This window comes from Rhinatrema bivittatum, chromosome 3 (assembly GCF_901001135.1).
Source record: "Rhinatrema bivittatum chromosome 3, aRhiBiv1.1, whole genome shotgun sequence".
Taxonomy (NCBI): Eukaryota; Metazoa; Chordata; class Amphibia; order Gymnophiona; family Rhinatrematidae; genus Rhinatrema; species Rhinatrema bivittatum.
The window spans coordinates 4,961,658-4,979,955 of NC_042617.1; the positions used below are offsets into that span (position 1 = coordinate 4,961,658).

Genomic DNA, 18,298 nt, shown 5'->3' on the forward strand with positions numbered 1-18,298 from the left:
CCCAGTTTGATTTTTAAAGGCACTTGCCTTGTTTTTCCCTTCTTTTCTTTTCTCGCCGGGCTATCAGGCAGTTGGTGATGGGTGGGCTGCTCTTTGCTGTCTGTTACTTGCTAATGTTCTTTCCATCCTCAGTGTTTCCAAAAGCTTCTTTGAAAAAATAAGTTTTTAATGCTTTCTTGAACTCACTCCTATTTGCTATTTGCCTTAGTGCATTAGGCAGGGAGTTCCACAGAATGGGACCTGCCACAGAGAAAGCTCTTTCTCTGGTGTCATTCAGTCGGGCTAGTCATACTGATGGGACATCTAGTAGATTCTTTTTTTTGTAATTGTTTATTTTCCATTATAAACAACAGCGTACATAATGATTTCAAAAATGTACAGATACGTATAGTTATCATTGTGAACACAACAACCAGCATATATGTATTCGAAATTCTAGAACACAACCCAGTCAAAGATTAATCCCGATTATATCACAGAACTGTGAAGAGTTGGAACACTGCTACATTACCATATTATGTCTCCTTTAACTGATTATGTTGCACTTTTCCCTGTAGAGCAACCCCCATGCACCCTCCCTCCCCTCTTTCACTCTCCCTCCCCCCCCCCCCCCTCTCAACTGCTGTGTGCCATCAAGGTGACTTATGATTGCAGAGTACGGTTTTTCCAGGTGCGGTAAGGCTGCCATATCGCAAGGAATTTCTGAACTCTTTGATGGCGAATGGCAGTAAGGTATCCCATGTCTACTCGGCTCAATATATTTGAGAGATTAGGGGTATTAACATCCTTCCACATATAGGCTATTTCACATCGAGTCGCTATCATGTACTGTAGCAACAGTGAGTTTAGTGGGTCTCCTATTGCGTCCTCCATCAGGCTTAACAAGCAGGTTTTAGGAGCCAGGTGAATACGGACACCTAATACTTTGAAAAGATGCTCTAGTACCAATTCCCATGTTGTCACCATTTTGGGGCAGGTCCACCACATATGGAAAAAGGTTCCCTTCTCTCCGCACTGCCGCCAGCACAGCGGGCTGACCCTGCTATTCAGTTTGTGTAAGCGCTCGGGAGACATATACCACCTATATAACAGTTTATAACCATTTTCTTTGACAGTGGCTGATACAGAGCTCCTACCCATCTGTTTGTGGCATGAGTCCCATTCTAGTTTGGATAGCTCTCCCCCAAGATCTGCTTCCCACCTGATCTGATAGGTCAGTTTAGTCCTGAAGCCACCAGTAAGAATCATATACACTCTGGATATTGGTCGGTGAAGGGGACCCGTCTGAGTGCACAGAGTTTCAAACCTTGTACTGTCGGCTAAAAGGGCTTCTGGGACCCCCACCGCTCTAAAGTAATGCGCTAGTTGTATATATGTATACCTATCCACTGGTGTCATATCATACTTATTTTGCAGTTCTACAAATGGAATTAATTGGGTGCCCGAATAAAACTGTCCTATCCTGGTCAGGTCCTTCCCCTTCCAACGATTGACAAAAGCCCTGTCCATTCCTGGTGGAAAGGCATTATCATACAGGAAAGAAGTAGAAAGGTACACCCCCTTGTCACCCACTAAATGGGACCGCCATTGCAGCCAAATTTTAAGCACAGCCTGAGAGAAGGGCATCAATTGTTTGCGAGTATCTTTCCCTCCCAATTTACTCCAAACCCTAGAAGCCAGGGGAGGGTCACCTGCTACCAACTGGGCAATAGTGATCCAAGGTTTCAAATCCTTCTGTCTGTGCCAACTGATAACCGCTACCAGCATGATAGCTGAGTAGTACCAGAGTAAATTTGGAATATTGAGTTTGTCCCCCCCCCCCGATCTTGTCCCGATAAAGAACTTGACATGAGACTCTTGGAGGTTTCCTTTTCCATATAAAACGGAAAATCTTTCTCTGATATATATGCATTGCTCCCTCTGGGACCTCGACAGGTATAGTTTGAAACATGTAGCAGAAGTGCGGTAATACATTCATTTTGATCACTGCGATCCTACCAAACCACGAAATATCGGATCTATCCCACCTATCCATATCTTGTTGGATTTGAGAGATTAAGGGATCATAGTTTAACTGCTATGATCAAGATTAGTTCCAATTTTGACTCCTAGATATTTTACATAATTTTTAGGCAAACGAAATGGTAAAGCGCTCCCCATATCAGCAAACTGTTCTGCCGGCAGAGATACGTTCAATAATTCCGATTTGTCGGCATTAATTTTAAAACCTGATAGCCGCCCAAAGTGAATGAGTTCCTCCAGTAGTATCGGTAGGGACGTTCCCGGATCTGATATAGTAAAAAGCAAATCATCCGCAAAAAGCGACATTTTATAGTTGGTCTCTCCTATGCGGATTCCCCTAATCTGAGTATGGTTCCTCACTCTGGCCGCCAACGATTCAAGCGATAGCGCAAATAAAAGAGGTGAAAGAGGGCAGCCTTGCCTGGTCCCTCTTTTAACCTCAAAAGGATCTGAATAGGCACCATTAATCTTTATTCTGGCAAGAGGTTGTCCATACAATTTCTGAATCCAGGTAATAAATGATTCACCTAATCCTATCCTTTCCAGCACTTGAAAAAGATAAGGCCAATGCACGCGGTCGAAGGCCTTTTCAGCATCAACCGCTAGAAGTACTGCCGGAATATTCTGATGTTGGGCCCACCACATCAGCTCAACCACCCTTTGGACATTGTCCGACGCTAATCGGCCCGAAATGAACCCCGACTGGTCCTCTGCCACTAGAAGGGGCGTCACCCTCCCCAGGCGTAAGGCTAGCGCACGAGCCAATATTTTAAGATCTATGTTGATCAGAGAAATCGGCCTGTATGACCCGCAGAGTGTATGATCCCGCCCGGGTTTTGCCAATACTGTAATGCCCACCGTGTTAGCTGCCGGTGCTAGCGAACCCTCCGATCTTAGGGCATTATACATATTCACTAGAGGAGGTATTAAATCGGCACTAAATACCTGGCAGTAAAACCATCGAGACCTGGGGCTTTCCCTATTTTGAGATCCTTAATAATACCCAAGATTTCCCCCTCAGTTAATTCAGCATTCAGTTGTTCCCTGTGCTCATGGGGTAAGAATGCCATTTCCACTCCATCCAAAAATTGCGTGATATCCAGTGGGGAACACTGAGCTTCAGCCTCATATAGTGTCTGGTAGAAATGAGTGAATTGGTGCCCAATATCTGCCTGTGAGTACACAAAGGTTCCCTGAGAGTCCCTAATTTTTGTAATCTGAGTTTGAGCATCCTTCTCTTTTAACTTTCTCACTAACATACGGCCTGCCTTGTTGCCGAACTCATAATGTTGCTGCTTCAACTGCTCTAATTGGTGGGCAATTTTCCCAAGCTCTAGATTATGTAAGGCCTGTCTCGCTTCCTTCAAACAACAGAGTGTATGCTCATCTGGAGATCGTTTATGGCGAATTTCCAGTTTGTTAATTCTATCCATTAGAGCAAGCCGCTCTTTGTCTCTGTCTTTCTTTACATGCACAGCCCTTGCAATAAACAGGCCTCGTGTGTAGGCCTTTAAACTGTCCCATAGGGTCCCAGGCGAAACCTCCCCATTATCATTGATTTCTAGAAAGGTCTGTATTTCATCCTTCATGTGGGCCACAAATGTACAGTCATCCAAGAGGCTATCATTTAGCCTCCAGAATTTTGTACCCGCCGGTATCCCCCCAGTAATTATGGATAATCATATAGGAGCATGGTCTGACCATGTAATGTTCCCTAGTTCTGCTTCACTGACCGTGCCAACCAACTGCCTGTCCATTAAAAAATAATCTAATCTGGAATATGATTTGTGTGGGTGGGAATAAAAAGTGTAATTGTGTGCAGTGGGGTTGCGTAACCGCCATATATCAGTGAGTCCTCTGTCTGCAACTAGATGCTTTTGTGCCGATCTGTTTGTCCTGCCCCCACTGCCACCTGGGTTAGAATTATCTAGGTATGGGTACCCGGTAAGATTAAAATCTCCCCCAACAATAAGATGGCCTTCAAACCATTCACTTATAATATTAGAGATCTTGGTTAGAAAAGCTGCCTGGTCTGTGTTAGGAGCATATACGTTTAAGAGGGTGTAAAGTTTGTCGTGGATTTTCACCTTCACAAGAAGGTATCTACCTTCCACATCCCTCAACTGTAAGTACATTCCCACCCCACTATACTTATGATGCTTTGATGCCGCCGTGTGAAAAGTTTGAGGATACCCTTTGGATGCCAATAGGCGTTCGTGCCGCTTGGTAAGGTGTGTTTCTTGGCAAAATACAATATCGGCTCGGAGTGCAGCCAATTCCTGAGTAAACACCTGCCATTTAGTGGATGTTTGTAGCCCCTTCATATTAATGGAGATAATTTTTACAGTCCCCATGCTATAATCCTTACCCACCCGCCTCCCAAACACTGTTTCTGCAGCACCCTCCTCAATCTGTACTGGTATCTAACCGTCTCTGCTTCGTATCTACTAAGATCCCTGAACACGGTAGACATTCCATAAAACCCCTCCTCCCCTTCCCTATCTAGTCCACATGTTCCCATGTGGAGTCTTCCCTAGAGCGTGTCGACGTCACCGCCATCCAATGTGGCGCTCAATCCCCCACCCCCCGTCCCAGCTTATAACTTGACAGAATATCAACACTTGGTGGGATTGTAAGATCCCCAACAAACCAATAGAGCAAGTTACTGCACTTCACAAATATCCCAGCAATAAGTGCAGAAAAGGAATTTAGTCCAAACCATGAGGGTTCATCAAAGCTCTACAGAGCAAGTAGATTTTTATTCATTTTAGGCGGCAACTCCACAATTTTTAGAAAAGCAACAGATTAGAATGCGTCCCCCGACACGGTCCCGTGTTTCGCCAAGGGCTGCATCGGGAGGGAGCATCAGGGGTTTATACTTCTTTTGTACACCCTATCACACATCAAAACTTTCCCCTTCGGGCCACCACAGATTGTACCTCGAAAGGAGTAATATATGTAATTGTTTGCCCCTGTCCCTTGGTGTACGTGGGTAAGACCTCTAGAATGGCTAAAACTCGCATAATTGAGCATTGCTCCAACATCCGCAACACTCGTGAGAATGAGCCTTTAGTTACACATTGGGTCCAACAGGCACACTCCATCTCTGACCTGTCCTTTTGTGTCATTGAGGTTGTCCCCCGTTCTCCTCGGGGAGGCAACTACAATGAACAACTTGGACACATTGAACAGAGATGGATCTTCCAACTTGATTCAGTTGCTCCTAATGGTCTAAATCGGGAATTAGAGTGGCATCTCTTTACTTAAAAACCTGTCAGGGCCACCTAGGTTAATTGCTGTTTGCACTGCTAGTTGCGCCTCAGGAACGGGGGCAACTGTGATTGGCCCCGTCTGACCATGTGACCTGTCAACCTGAGTTCGCGCCAACTCCGTGTGGTTTAAATGCCTGTCTGCATCTAAGATGGACGCGCTCCCTGCCAATTTTGAATTCCTTCAGCATTCAGGTATGTGTATAATCATTTGTAATCTATGTCGACTACTTGCCATTCTATGTCCTTACCAGTGTATGTTTTATTTACAGTGTTTTGTGAAAAATTCTTGCTCCCTCCCGATGCAGCCCTTGGCGAAACACGGGACCGTGTCGGGGGACGCATTCTAATCTGTTGCTTTTCTAAAAATTGTGGAGTTGCCGCCTAAAATGAATAAAAATCTACTTGCTCTGTAGAGCTTTGATGAACCCTCATGGTTTGGACTAAATTCCTTTTCTGCACTTATTGTAAGATCCCCCCCATCGACGGAACAAATGCTAAATACAAAACTGTATATGTTAACTAACATCAACCTATTATTAGTGAGAGTAACCTCGTCTCATTGCATAATACTCAGTCTCTACCTGCTTCCTCTTCTTTCTCATCCCGGGTCCTAGGATGGAGTCAGTGGACCCCCCCACCGTTGCCTCCATAGACATCGGTCCCCTTTATCCACTCTCTTCCAGTAAGGACGTTCCACTCTGTGATTCCCATTGTGAGCAGCTGTGTTCTCAGATCTCTTTGGGCCCTCCAGAAGCAGGCCGGCCTCCCGTAGTATATCCTCTGCCTCCATTACTCTGCGAACCTTAGAGTTGACGCCGCCGACTGTAAAATTGAGGCCGAAAGGAAACAAACATCGGTAGCGTATATTTTGAGATTGCAGTGTCTGAATGACGTCATGGAATTCTCTCCTCTTTCTTATAGTTGAGACAACAAGGTCCTGAAAAACTTCAATCTGGTGATTCTGCCAGGATATAGTCCCACTTTTCCTGGCAGCTTGAGCCACCCTTTCTTTCACTGTGAAACTGGGAAAGCAGGCTATGATGTCCCGTGCCTGGCTGTTACGTGGACTGCCCATAGCTCTCTGAGCGCGTTCTAATACCACTTCCTTTCGATTTTCCTCTCCTCCAGTGGGGTGTAACAGCATATGGCAGATGTCTTTCATCACTGTGGAGCAATCACGATATTCCTCCTCTTCAGGTACCCCGCGGAACCGCAAATTTACGCGGCATTATCTATTCTCTAGGTCTTCCACATGCAAGTTTAGCTCTTCTTGAGCTGCTCTCAGTTTTTCCTGCTCCTCTTTAAGCTTACTGACCTCCGTTTGTTGTTCCTCCAAGCCTGTTTCTGCGTCCTCCACTCTGCCTCCGAGGACTCTTATTTCACTTTGCATAGTCTCTAAAATGTCCCCGATCTCACTCCTGAATCGCGCCATATCCCCTTGCAACTCCTGGAACCAGCTTTTAAATTCCTGTCTCATGGGGATGTCAGGGCCCTCCGCATCCGTGAACGTGGCAGGATCAGCGTCAGCGTTTTTCTCCTGCCCGGGCGCCATTTTATCTCCAGACCCAATTGCAGCCGTCACCGTTGCTGAAGCGAAAGAAAATCTGTTTAGGTCCGTTTTTTTCCTCGGGGTCGTCGTGTCGGGCGTCCCGGGACCCTGCTATGGTATTTGGAGGAAAAACCGAGCACTTGGGCCGCCGATGGTGAGGGATCGTGGGAGGGGAAGTCGAGAGCCACGAATTCAAGTGGCCATCTTAGCAGGTGACGTCACCGCTCCCTCTAGTAGATTCTTAGTGTTGGATCTAAGCTCTCTTGATGGCTTATATAACCTTAAGGACGTACACAATCAGACGGAATCCACGTTATTTAATAAATTATATATTGTCAGCACAATCTTGTACATTATTCTATATCTGATTGGTAACCAATGTAGCTTGTGCAAAATGGGTATGATACGCTGTTTCATGGCAGTGCCAGTAAAAACCCTAGCAGCTGTATTTTGAATTAGCTGCAATGGCTTAATGCTGGCTTCAGGTAGTCCTAAATATAAACCATTGCAATAATCTAAGCCCGAAAAAATTAAATCTTGAAGCACTGATTGAAAATCTCAAACAAATAAAAAAGGCCGTAATCTTTTTAACATGTGCAGTTTGAAAAAAGAGTTTTTAACTGTTTTTGAGATATGTTGTGATAATGATAAATTTGAATCCAATAAGACTCCCAAATTACGAGCTTGTTTGTTAATTGCAATGGTTTCATTACCTAAAGTAATATAAGCTGACGGTACATTACTGGGGTTTTCAATAAAACTGAGAAATATTATTTTGGTATTTTTTGCATTCAGTTTTAGACGACTGTGAGCAAGCCATTGTTCAATTGTTTTTATGTATAATTGAGTTAAGAACAGAGTTTCGGACCAAGATACTTTGTAAGGAGTGAATATTTGTACATCGTCAGCGTAGATTTTAAACTGTACATTTAATGATGATAATATCTGGCAGAGTGGCAGTAGGTATATATTAAATAGAATGGGGGATAACGAAGATCCTTGAGGTACTCCAGTTAACTGTGGGTAAGGGTGTGATGAACAAGAACAGATATTTACTTGGCAAGTACAGTTGGAAAGATAACTTTCAAACCAATTAAGTACTGTAGACTGAATTCCAATGGATTGAAGACTTGATAATAAGATTTTATGGTCAAGCGTATCAAACGCAGCAGAGATGTCTAAAAGCACAAAAATAAAATCTGTGTTAGATATTTGAGGGGATTTGATTCTATCAAAGGATGATAGTAACAGGGTTTCGGTTGAATGACCTTTCCTAAACCCATGCTGGTTCGGATGTAGTATATCATGTTCTGCAAGAAAATCATTTAGTTGGTGTAGAACAACTGACTCCAATGTTTTTGAAAGTGACATTAAAGAGGCTATTGGTCTAAGATTAGTAAAATCCATAAATGAAGACGGCTTGACTCTGGTACTCTCCATTCGCTGCCTGTTCCTGACTCTGCTACGCTACTGCCTGCCCCGACCTCCAGCTCACTTCATTGTTTTGCTTCTCTGCTGCCTGCCACGACCTCTAGACTGTCTCCGTTCACCCATCTCTTCAGCCTGCCTCAACTCGGACCTGTCACCGGATTCCTCTTCGCCAGGAGACCCCGCCTAAGTCCTGCCAGCCCCGGCACCCAAGGGCTCAACCTGCGGGGAACGTGGGTTGGTATAGGTGAAGGACCTGTTCAGTCTCCTGGTCTCGCACTGCCTCCCAGCTACGTGTCCTGCTGCAGGCCTCCCTTCAGCAGATCCCTTTACACACTCTAGACGGCTCAAGAGCCCATGCTCCACAAAGTTTGTAAAGGCCATGGACCTGGCGGACATCCCTGGTCCCCAGGCCATCCCCGGTATGGCTCAATGGCTACAGCAGCAGCAACACTGCTTGGATGTCCTGGCAGCTACAGTTGAAAGATTGGCGAGCTGTCTGGATTCAACACCTCCAGTGGTAGCTCTGCCTCCGGCTCCTGTTCTAGCACCTGGTCTGGCTGCATCCATGCATCTACCGGCTCCACCCCGTTATGCAGGAGAAGCCAAGCAGTGTCGGGGTTTCCTCAATCATTGCTTCATGCGATTTGCGCTCCAGCCTACACAGTTCCCATCTGATCTGGTGAAGACCACTTACATCTTGTCCTTGCTGGATGGGAGGGCCCCTGGCTTGGGCCTCTCCAATATGGGAACTTAGTGATCCACTGCTGGGAAATCTTCAACAGTTTGTACACAGCTTTAAACAAGTATTCGACGAACTAGCCCACCAGTCTACTGCAGCTGCTGAGCTTCTGCACTTGCGCCAAGGTTCCCGACCACTGGCTGACTATGCAGACTAGTTTCGCACCTTGGCGAACAAGCTGGGTTGGCGTGAGGACAGCCTACGCAGTATCTTCTTGGAAGGATTGTCCTCTCGCATCAAAGCTGAACTTGCAGCAAAGGATTTTCCAGATGACCTCGAAGGTCTGATCGATCTGTCAAGAAGGATAGACCACAGGTTTCAACAACGGGCTCGAGAGGTCAAACCGGCCCGTAGACCAGTCACGCTAGCTCCGGCCTTCTCCCGACCTTTGTCATCACCCCTGGGACACCCGAGCAGTCAGGGTGATGAAGCCATGCAACTTGGTCGCAGTCCCCTTACTCCAGAGGAGAGGAAACGCCGCCTATCGCTGGGTCTCTGTTTGTATTGTGGAGGAAAGGGTTATTTACTGGCCCAATGCAGTGAGCAGCTGGAAAACTCCAGGGCCTAGGTGTCATCGAAGAGCTGTTCCTAGGCTGCGTCAATCCCGCTCCTCAATGTACTGTCCCAGTTACCCTTGAATATCCTGGGGGAACATTCTCCACTCTTGCCTTCATTGACTCCGGAGCAGGAGGGAACTTTATTCTTGCAGATCTGGTACAACAATTGCAACTCGCTGTACTACCTCGCAAGCCACCACTACGAATTTCATCTATCCGTGTTATTTTACTTCCAGGATGTGTCTCTGCAACCACTACTCCTGTGATTCTGCGTACTGGAGTGCTTCACACAGAAGAGATTTTGTTTCTCGTCCTGGAGAAGGCCATCCACCCTATTGTTTTAGGCTTGCCATGGCTTCAAAGACATTCGCCTATTATCCAGTAGGACACACTTCAAATAGCGGTCTTCAAATAGCGGTAGGAGTCCGCACTGTTTTTCATCCTGTTTACAGACACTACCACGACCCTGCATAACTTTGATGGCCACTCCCCTCGCATTACCACCGCAGTACTCTGAGTACATGGACGTATTTTCTAAAGAAATGGCTGAACTCCTGCCGGAGCATCGACCATTCGACTACGCATTTGATTTACTGACTGGCCCAAAGCCACCTTGAGGGCGAGTATACCCTTTGTCTCTCCTGGAGACACAAGCCATGTCCAGCTATATCAAGGAGAACTTGGATCGTGGATTCATTCGTCCTTCTAATTCACCAGCAGGAGCTGGCTTCTTTTTTGTTGCTAAAAAAGATGGTTCCCTCAGGCCTTGCATCGATTACAGAGGGCTCAATGCCATCACGTATCGAGACAGATATCCACTGCCACTCATCCCAGAGCTTTTGGACCAACTACAGGGAGCCAAGGTCTTCATCCAACTCGATCTCCATGGGGCCTACAACCTCGTACGAATCCACCCAGGAGACGAGTGGAAAACCACTTTCAATACTCGTGATGGACACTATGAGTCATGCCATTTGGGTTGTGCAATGCCTCTGCTGTTTTCCAAAACCTGATGAACAAGGTACTACAGGACATGCTCCATTCATCCATCATTGTTTATTTGGATGACGTCTTAATTTATTCTAAAGATATCGCTACACACTGCCAACAAGTGAAGCAAGTCTTACAGCGGCTTCGGGACAATCGTCTGTTCGCTAAATTAGAGAAATGCCTGTTTGAACAAGAGTCACTGCCCTTCTTGGGGTATATAGTTTCTTCAACTGGATTTCATATGGACCCTGACAAGGTATCTGCCATTAAGGTTTGGCCCCAACCTGTGGGGGTCAAGGCCCTCCAGCGATTCTTCGGGTTCACAAATTTCTACAGGCAATTTATACGATACTATTCTCAGAGGGTGGCTCCTCTCACGGCCCTTACTAGAAAGGGAGCTAATGCCAAACATTGGCCCTTGATGGCATGCCAAGCGTTTGAAGACTTGAAGAAAGCCTTTCTACTAGACACTTGCCTACATCATCCAGACCCCCAATGACCCTTCATAGTGGAGGTGGATGCATTAGACCAAGCAGTAGGAGCAGTCCTCAGCCAGGTTTCCAACAAGGGCAAATTGCTCCCCTGTTCATACTTCTCTCAGAAGTTTTCTGCCACGGAGAAAAACTATGATATAGGTGATCAGGAACTTTTGGCCATCAAACTGGCGTTCGAGAAGTGGCATCAATGGTTGGAGGGGTCCCAGCATCCGATAGTAGTGTACATGGACCACAAGAATTTAGAGTTTCTGTGCCAAGCACAGAGTCTGAATCCAAGACAGGCTTGCTGGTCCTTATTCTTCAGTCATTTTCATTTCTCACTACGCTACAGGCCAGCAACAAAAAATATACGTGCTGACACTCTATCCAGCACTACTGAAACAGAGGACACATCCAGTCCACCTCAATACATTCTGGATCCTGCAAAGGTCATTGTGGCAGCCACAGAAATACCTCCTTTCGGTAAAACGATAGTTCCACTCCGCCTGAGAAAGAGAATTCTCTCTTGGGCTCATGACTCCCTTACAGCAGGACATCCTCGTAGGGCACGGACTTTGGAACTTCTCACCCGGTATTACTGGTGGCCTCACATTAAACAAGACGTCCAAGCATACGTCAGCTCCTGTCCTACCGGTGCCAGACAAAAGCCTTTGCCAGGCCGCCCTTGGGGCCTTCTTCTGTCACTTCCCATTCCTGTTGAACCGTGGACCCATCTGTCTACGGACTTCATAGTGGATTTGCCCTTATCCGAGGGAAAGACAGTCATCTGGGTCACGGTGGACAGATTTTCTAAAATGGCCCATTTCGTCCTATTACCCAGGCTTCCTTCTGCACCCGAGTTAGCCCAGCTTTTCACGCAACACATTTTTCGCACTCATGGACTACCTCTCCATATTGCTTCCGACCGGGGCCCTCAGTTTACAGCAAAGTACTGGAGGGCCCTCTGTAAAACGTTTGGGGTCCATTTGGATTTCACCTCGGTGTTCCATCCACAGAGTAACGGACAAGCAGAACGAACTAATCACTCAGTAGAGACTTTTCTCCGATCCACAAGCAAGATGATTAGGTGTCTATTACCATGGGCTCAGTTTTCATACAATCATCAGGTCCATTCTGCCACGGGGACCTCTCCCTTTCAGCTTGTCTATGGTAGGCAACACAAGCCTCCTCTACCTCTCCCGCTCTCTGTGCCGTCCCCTGCGGCCCAATTATCTGCTCAACAGCTTCACTCTCTCTGAATCTACTCAAATCAAATTACAGCAAACGGCTGCCATCACTAAGAAGAACAGGGACAAACATTGTCGTCCAGCTCCTGTGTTTCAACAAGGAGATAAAGTATGGTTGAGCACAAAGCATATTCGTCTCCGAATTTCCTCTATGCACCTTGCACCCAAATATATTGGACCATTCGTGGTTTCGGAGAGAGTTGGCGTCGTTACTTACTGTCTACGTCTTTCCCAGTACTTTGAAAATTTACAATGTATTCCACATCTCACTCCTCAAACCACTGATACTTTCGACCTTCCATCGGAAGCCACCTGATCCCTCCCAGACAATTGCTGAAGAAGAGACCATCTATCAGGTACGGGAGGTGTTAGATGTACGCTTCCACTATTGGAGATGGGAATATTTACTATCCTGGGAAGGATGTGGTCCTGAAGACAACAATTGGGAACCTGCTGTCAACATTCTAGACAAATCCCTCCTTCACCAGTTTCATCGGGATCATCCGAACAAGCCCAGACCCCCAAGGAGGAGGCATAAGAGGGGGGGGGGGGGGGGGGGGAACTGTTATGAACCTCGGCCGCGGGAGTCCAAGGCCGGGTCCTTACCTTTCCTGCTGCCGTCTGCTGTCTGTTCGCGGCGTTGCCCACTCACCTTTAGGCCGCGGCTGGGCCTCTCCATGGCGGCTTCTCCATGAGGGAGATGCCGCCGAGCTCCTCCAGGAAACCCCGCCCCTTAAGCGCGCACAAGGGGTCAGGATTTAAAGGGGCCGTGGCGGGAAACTTCGGCCCGGCCCCTAAGATGACGTCAGACGCCATTGGGTATTTAAACCCAGCCTGTGGCTTTCCTTCCTTGCCTTTGCAACAGGTCGTACTCTTCTGGAGTTGCTGGTTGCTGCCTTGTGGCCCGGTTCCTGTGTTCCTGCTCCGTCCTACCTCCGTGATCCAATTCCTGCTCCGTTCCCGTCTTCTTCTCCGCTCCTGCTCTGCTTGACTTCCTGGCTTTGACATCGATGGGGAACCGAAAGGTATCGATGGCACTGAAGGGAACCGACGAGCGGAATCCCCCGATGGACCAGGCAGGGAGGGCATCGATGGACCAGGGAATGGCATCGAGGGCATCGATGGAATACAGGTTTTTTGTAAGTCCGATGGTCCTGGAGTGTGATCAGAGTCCCTGTCATCGTCTTCAGATGAGCCTGGCATAGGTATTGCTGGAACCATCGGTAGTTGCTTTGGTAGAGATGGCGCCGATGGAGGCATCGGGAAACCCGATGGTATCTGTGTTGGTGCTGGAAGAGCACCGAGCAAGGCATCGATTCTTGTCAGGGAGGAGCAAATAAAGTTGGTTCTGGCATTGGTATCGATGGTGGCATCTGTGTCAATGGAGGTTGGAATTTTTGCAAAGCTTCGGTGACTGCCTGTTGAATCATTGAAGTCACTTCTCTGGAAACTGGGATTGGGTCCTCTGTCACAGGAGAAGGTAAGACTGGTGCTGCTGGCACTTCCACAGGAGAGTGTGGTGGCACAGCCTCTAACACCGTCGCCAGTGGAGAGCGCCTCGGTGCCTCAGGTACAGAGGGGCATGGTAGCTCTTGTATCCAGACCCGCTTTTTCATCAGTTCGACGTCCTTCAAAGCCGATGCGGACACCGATGGTTCCGAAGGAACAGAATCGGAATGGTGGCGATGGTGTCTTTTCTCTCGATGATCTTTGCTGGAGACCGAAGAGGACGCTATAGAAGATCCAGATGCGGTCAATGAAGGACAGTCATCGGCCTTCTTTTTACCTCGATATTTTTCAAGAGGAAGGAATTATCTTCGGTGATGACACTGAAGATGGAGTGATTTTTCTGAAAAGTTCCTCCATTTTATCCAGTTGGGCACGCCTGCCCTTCGGTGTCATCTGGGTGCAGGTGGAACATGCGCAGGCATCATGGCCTGATCCCAGGCAGAGAACACAAATGTCATGCGGGTCTGTAATTGACATTGTCCAGGGACATTTTTTGAAACCCGTGGCCATTATGAAAACTTTTAGGCCGGGTAACGGTCGGTGGCTTGCGGATATTGATAAAAAAGTATCGGGAATCGACGGGAAAAAAAAAAAAAGACTCCAAAGAGTACTCACCGAACAGGATGTCGAAGGGAGACCAGAGAGGGAAATTTTCTGACAGAAATATTATTATTATCAGTAATATTCCGTGAGGAAAAAACAGTGAGAAAATCTCACAGAGCTCCTTCAATGCGAGGTTAAAAGCAGCGCGGAAAAAAGGGAGACCTCTGTGGCTGCAGGGATCATGGCATGCTGTGCATGCTCAGTGGGCTCAGTGTGCCAGCCAAAAGTTTCTAGAAACTTTGAAGGAAGTTTTCCGTGAGAGGGCTCCATCGATTATGTCACCCATATGTGAGGACTATCATCCTGCTTGTCCTGGGATAAAAGGATACACTTTTCCTTTTTGGGTTCTGGAATCTATTTTGGTTTTAATGTTCATGTTTATACAAAATAAAAGCACACATAAGAACATAAGAAATTGCCATGCTGGGTCAGACCAAGGGTCCATCAAGCCCAGCATCCTGTTTCCAACAGAGGCCAAGACCAGGCCACAAGAACCTGGCAATTACCCAAACACTAAGAAGATCCCATGCTACTGATGCAATTAATAGCAGTAGTTATTCCCTAAGTAAAGTTGATTAATAGCCATTAATGGACTTCTCCTCCAAGAACTTATCCAAACCTTTTTTGAACCCAGCTACACTAACTGCACTAACCACATCCTCTGGCAACAAATTCCAGAGCTTTATTGTGCGTTGAGTGAAAAAGAATTTTCTCCGATTAGTCTTAAATGTGCTACTTGCTAACTTCATGGAATGCCCCCTAGTCCTTCTATTATTCGAAAGTGAAAATAACAGAGTAACATCTACTCGTTCAAGACCTCTCATGATCTTAAAGACCTCTATCATATCCCCCCTCAGCCGTCTCTTCTCCAAGCTGAACAGCCCTAATCTCTTCAGCCTATCCTCATAGGGAAGCTGTTCCATCCCCTTTATCATTTTGGTTGCCCTTCTCTGTACCTTCTCCATCGCAAATATATGCGGCGACCAGAATTGTACACAGTATTCAAGGTGTGGTCTCACCATGGAGCGATATAGAGGCATTATGAGATTTTCCGTTCTATTAACCATTCCCTTCCTAATAATTCCTAACATTCTATTTGCTTTTTTGACTGCTGCAGCACATTGAGCTGACGATTTTAAAGTATTATCCACTATGATGCCTAGATCTTTTTCCTGGGTGGTAGCTCCTAATATGGAACCTAACATGTAACTACAGCAACAGTTATTTTTCCCTATATGCAACACCTTGCACTTGTCCACATTAAATTTCATCTGCCATTTGGATGCCCAATCTTCAAGTCTTGCAAGGTCCTCCTGCAATGTATCACAGTCTGCTTGTGATTTAACTACTCTAAATAATTTTGTATCATCTGCAAATTTGATAACCTCATTCGTCGTATTCCTTTCCAGATCATTTATATATATATATTGAAAAGCACCGGTCCAAGTACAGATCCCTGAGGCACTCCACTGTTTACACTTTTCCACTGAGAAAATTGACCATTTAATCCTACTCTCTGTTTCCTGTCTTTTAACCAGCTTGTAATCCACGAAAGGACATCGCCTCCTATCCCATGACTTTTTAGTTTACGTAGAAGCCTCTCATGAGGGACTTTGTCAAACACCTTCTGAAAATCCAAATACACTACATCTACCGGTTCACCTTTATCCACATGTTTATTAACCCCTTCAAAAAAATGAAGCAGATTTGTTAGGCAAGACTTTCCTTGGGTAAATCCATGTTGACAGTGCTCCATTAAACCATATCTTTCTATATGCTCTATGATTTTGATCTTAAGAATAGTTTCCGCTATTTTTCCCGGCACTGAAGTCAGGCTTACTGGTCTATAGTTACCCGGATCGCCCCGGAGCCTTTTTTAAATATTGGGGTTACACTGGCCACCCTCCAGTCTTCAGGTACAATGGATGATTTTAATGATAGGTTACAAATTTTAACTAATAGATCAGAAATTTCATTTTTGAGTTCCTTCAGAACCCTAGGATGCATACCATCCGGTCCAGGTGATTTGCTACTCTTTAGTTTGTCAATCTGGCCTACTACATCTTTCAGGTTCACATGTTCATAACTGCACTTTTGGTATGTTTTTTTTTTGGAGTGGCAGCACTCTACCAGGATATGGATATAGACACACAACAAATGGATATGGAAACCATGACCTTATGCCCTTTGCACAAAATATAGAATACCCTGGCACAATGCTCTGTACAAAGCAGATGGAACACTATGAATTTATGGCAATTCTAGATGGTACTTATTGCCTTAGCCTTACGCATGTTTTCAGCAGGTACAAAACACTAGAGCAGGCTGTGGAGCTCTGTGGCTTAAGGTAAGTTAAAAGACCAATGCCTTTTAAAAAAGTATGAGACACTGTGGCCTAATGGGCCTAGCAGAAGATATGGGGTCTAATGCCCATATCCAGCTCTTGAAGATTAAAACTTGACTAGCTCGACTGTTATGAGAATTGGTCTTTTCTCAGCATAGGTTAGAGTCTTTGGTCCCAGATAATTTTATCCCATTCGCTATCATTTTATTTATTAAAAAACATCTGGTATATCAACTGTTACAAAGAATTAGCAAGATCAAGCTATATACATGATATGGATATAAAACATGTATTACTTAATAAAAAGAACAATCACAGCATTTCAGGTTACGGAGGAGTCCTTTTAAAGAAGTAATCCAGAGTCTGGAGTACCTCTTGTCTAGGGCGCTTGGAGCTCGAAGGTGCTTGGCGTTTGGACTTGCTCTTGCCTCTTGATGCAGAAGATACAGCAGATCTAGAAAGAGCAGGTGGTTCAGTGGAGTTTGGGAAACGATTCAGCCCTGCTGAGCTACTCAAAGAGAAAGACTGTTGTAGCTCCAAGGCAAAGTGAAAGTCCAAATGTTCTGGAAGCTCCCACACCACTACTTTCTGCTCACACTTTTCACACTGCACCAGATCCTCTGGGGGACAATACTTAGCATTCATTGATGGATGATCTTCAGAATTCTCCAGCTGAGTAGCCACAGTAGAAAGGTGCTCTGTATCTACATTGTCTTCTGAACAAAGGTTAGCTGGAGGCACCAGTGAGGCTATGGTAGCAGCAGGTCGCCAGACAGACTGTGTACTATGTGACAAAACTGGGCAATGCGAGCCATTTCCGAGGCTTGGGCTCACAAGCAGCTCCTGTGCCTGACTCTGAAAGAATGATCTAGTGTCTCCTGTTGTCTTAGCCAGAGTCATGCAGTGGCTCCTGCTGGGAGAAGATAGAAATGTAGCAGTTGGAGAGGCAGGGAGGGATATTTCTGATGAGGGTAGCACTGTCTCTGACAGGGAAAGTGGTACATCTGAAGAGGTTAACATCATCTCTGAGAGGGGAAGCGCTGCCTCTAAAGCTTCACCAGTTTCCTTCCTCCTGGCTGCAGCTCTCCAGAAGAGTAATTGAATGTCATTGCAGCCTCCTTTTTTACTGTGTGGCTTGGAGTTGGGGGTGACCTTGGTGGTAGCATTGGCTCTGGAGGCAGACAATGTTGCAGATGTTTGGGTGTTTTCTGTGGCACGACTCAGAAAGCTGGCAATACCTGCCTTAGAGAGGGTGCTAGCATTTGAAAACTTGCTGGCAGAAAGATGAAGCAGTGTGAGTGGAGGGGACCTGAAAGACAGAGAAACAGGAAAAACTTATGTTCACAATCATAAACACTTCATAGAAACATGATGGGAAAAAAAAAAAAGCCATACAACTCATTTTGTCTGCTCATCCACACAACTGCTTAGCTGTTGGACTCATGACTTTCTGCTGTCACTCTTTGGGCAAATAACTTTATCCTTCATTGTTTTAGATACAAAAACTGTGAGCCTTCTGGGCAAAGGGAAATACCTATAGTACCTGAATGTAATCCACA

General features: G+C 46.0%; 1 protein-coding gene across 2 annotated transcripts in view; it reads right to left on the minus strand.

The window, feature by feature from the left end:
* Nucleotides 1-16,918: 16,918 nt before the first annotated feature.
* Nucleotides 16,919-18,298, minus strand: part of POLH (DNA polymerase eta) — a 218,479-nt gene continuing 217,099 nt past the window's right edge. The window contains exon 11 of one of the 2 annotated variants that reach the window (XM_029592831.1): nucleotides 16,919-18,048. In XM_029592831.1, coding sequence (XP_029448691.1) covers nucleotides 17,067-18,048 — 982 coding nt within the window. In that variant the 3' untranslated portion in view covers nucleotides 16,919-17,066. The remainder of the gene's footprint in view (nucleotides 18,049-18,298) is intronic. The other variant, XM_029592833.1, reaches the window with a different exon arrangement.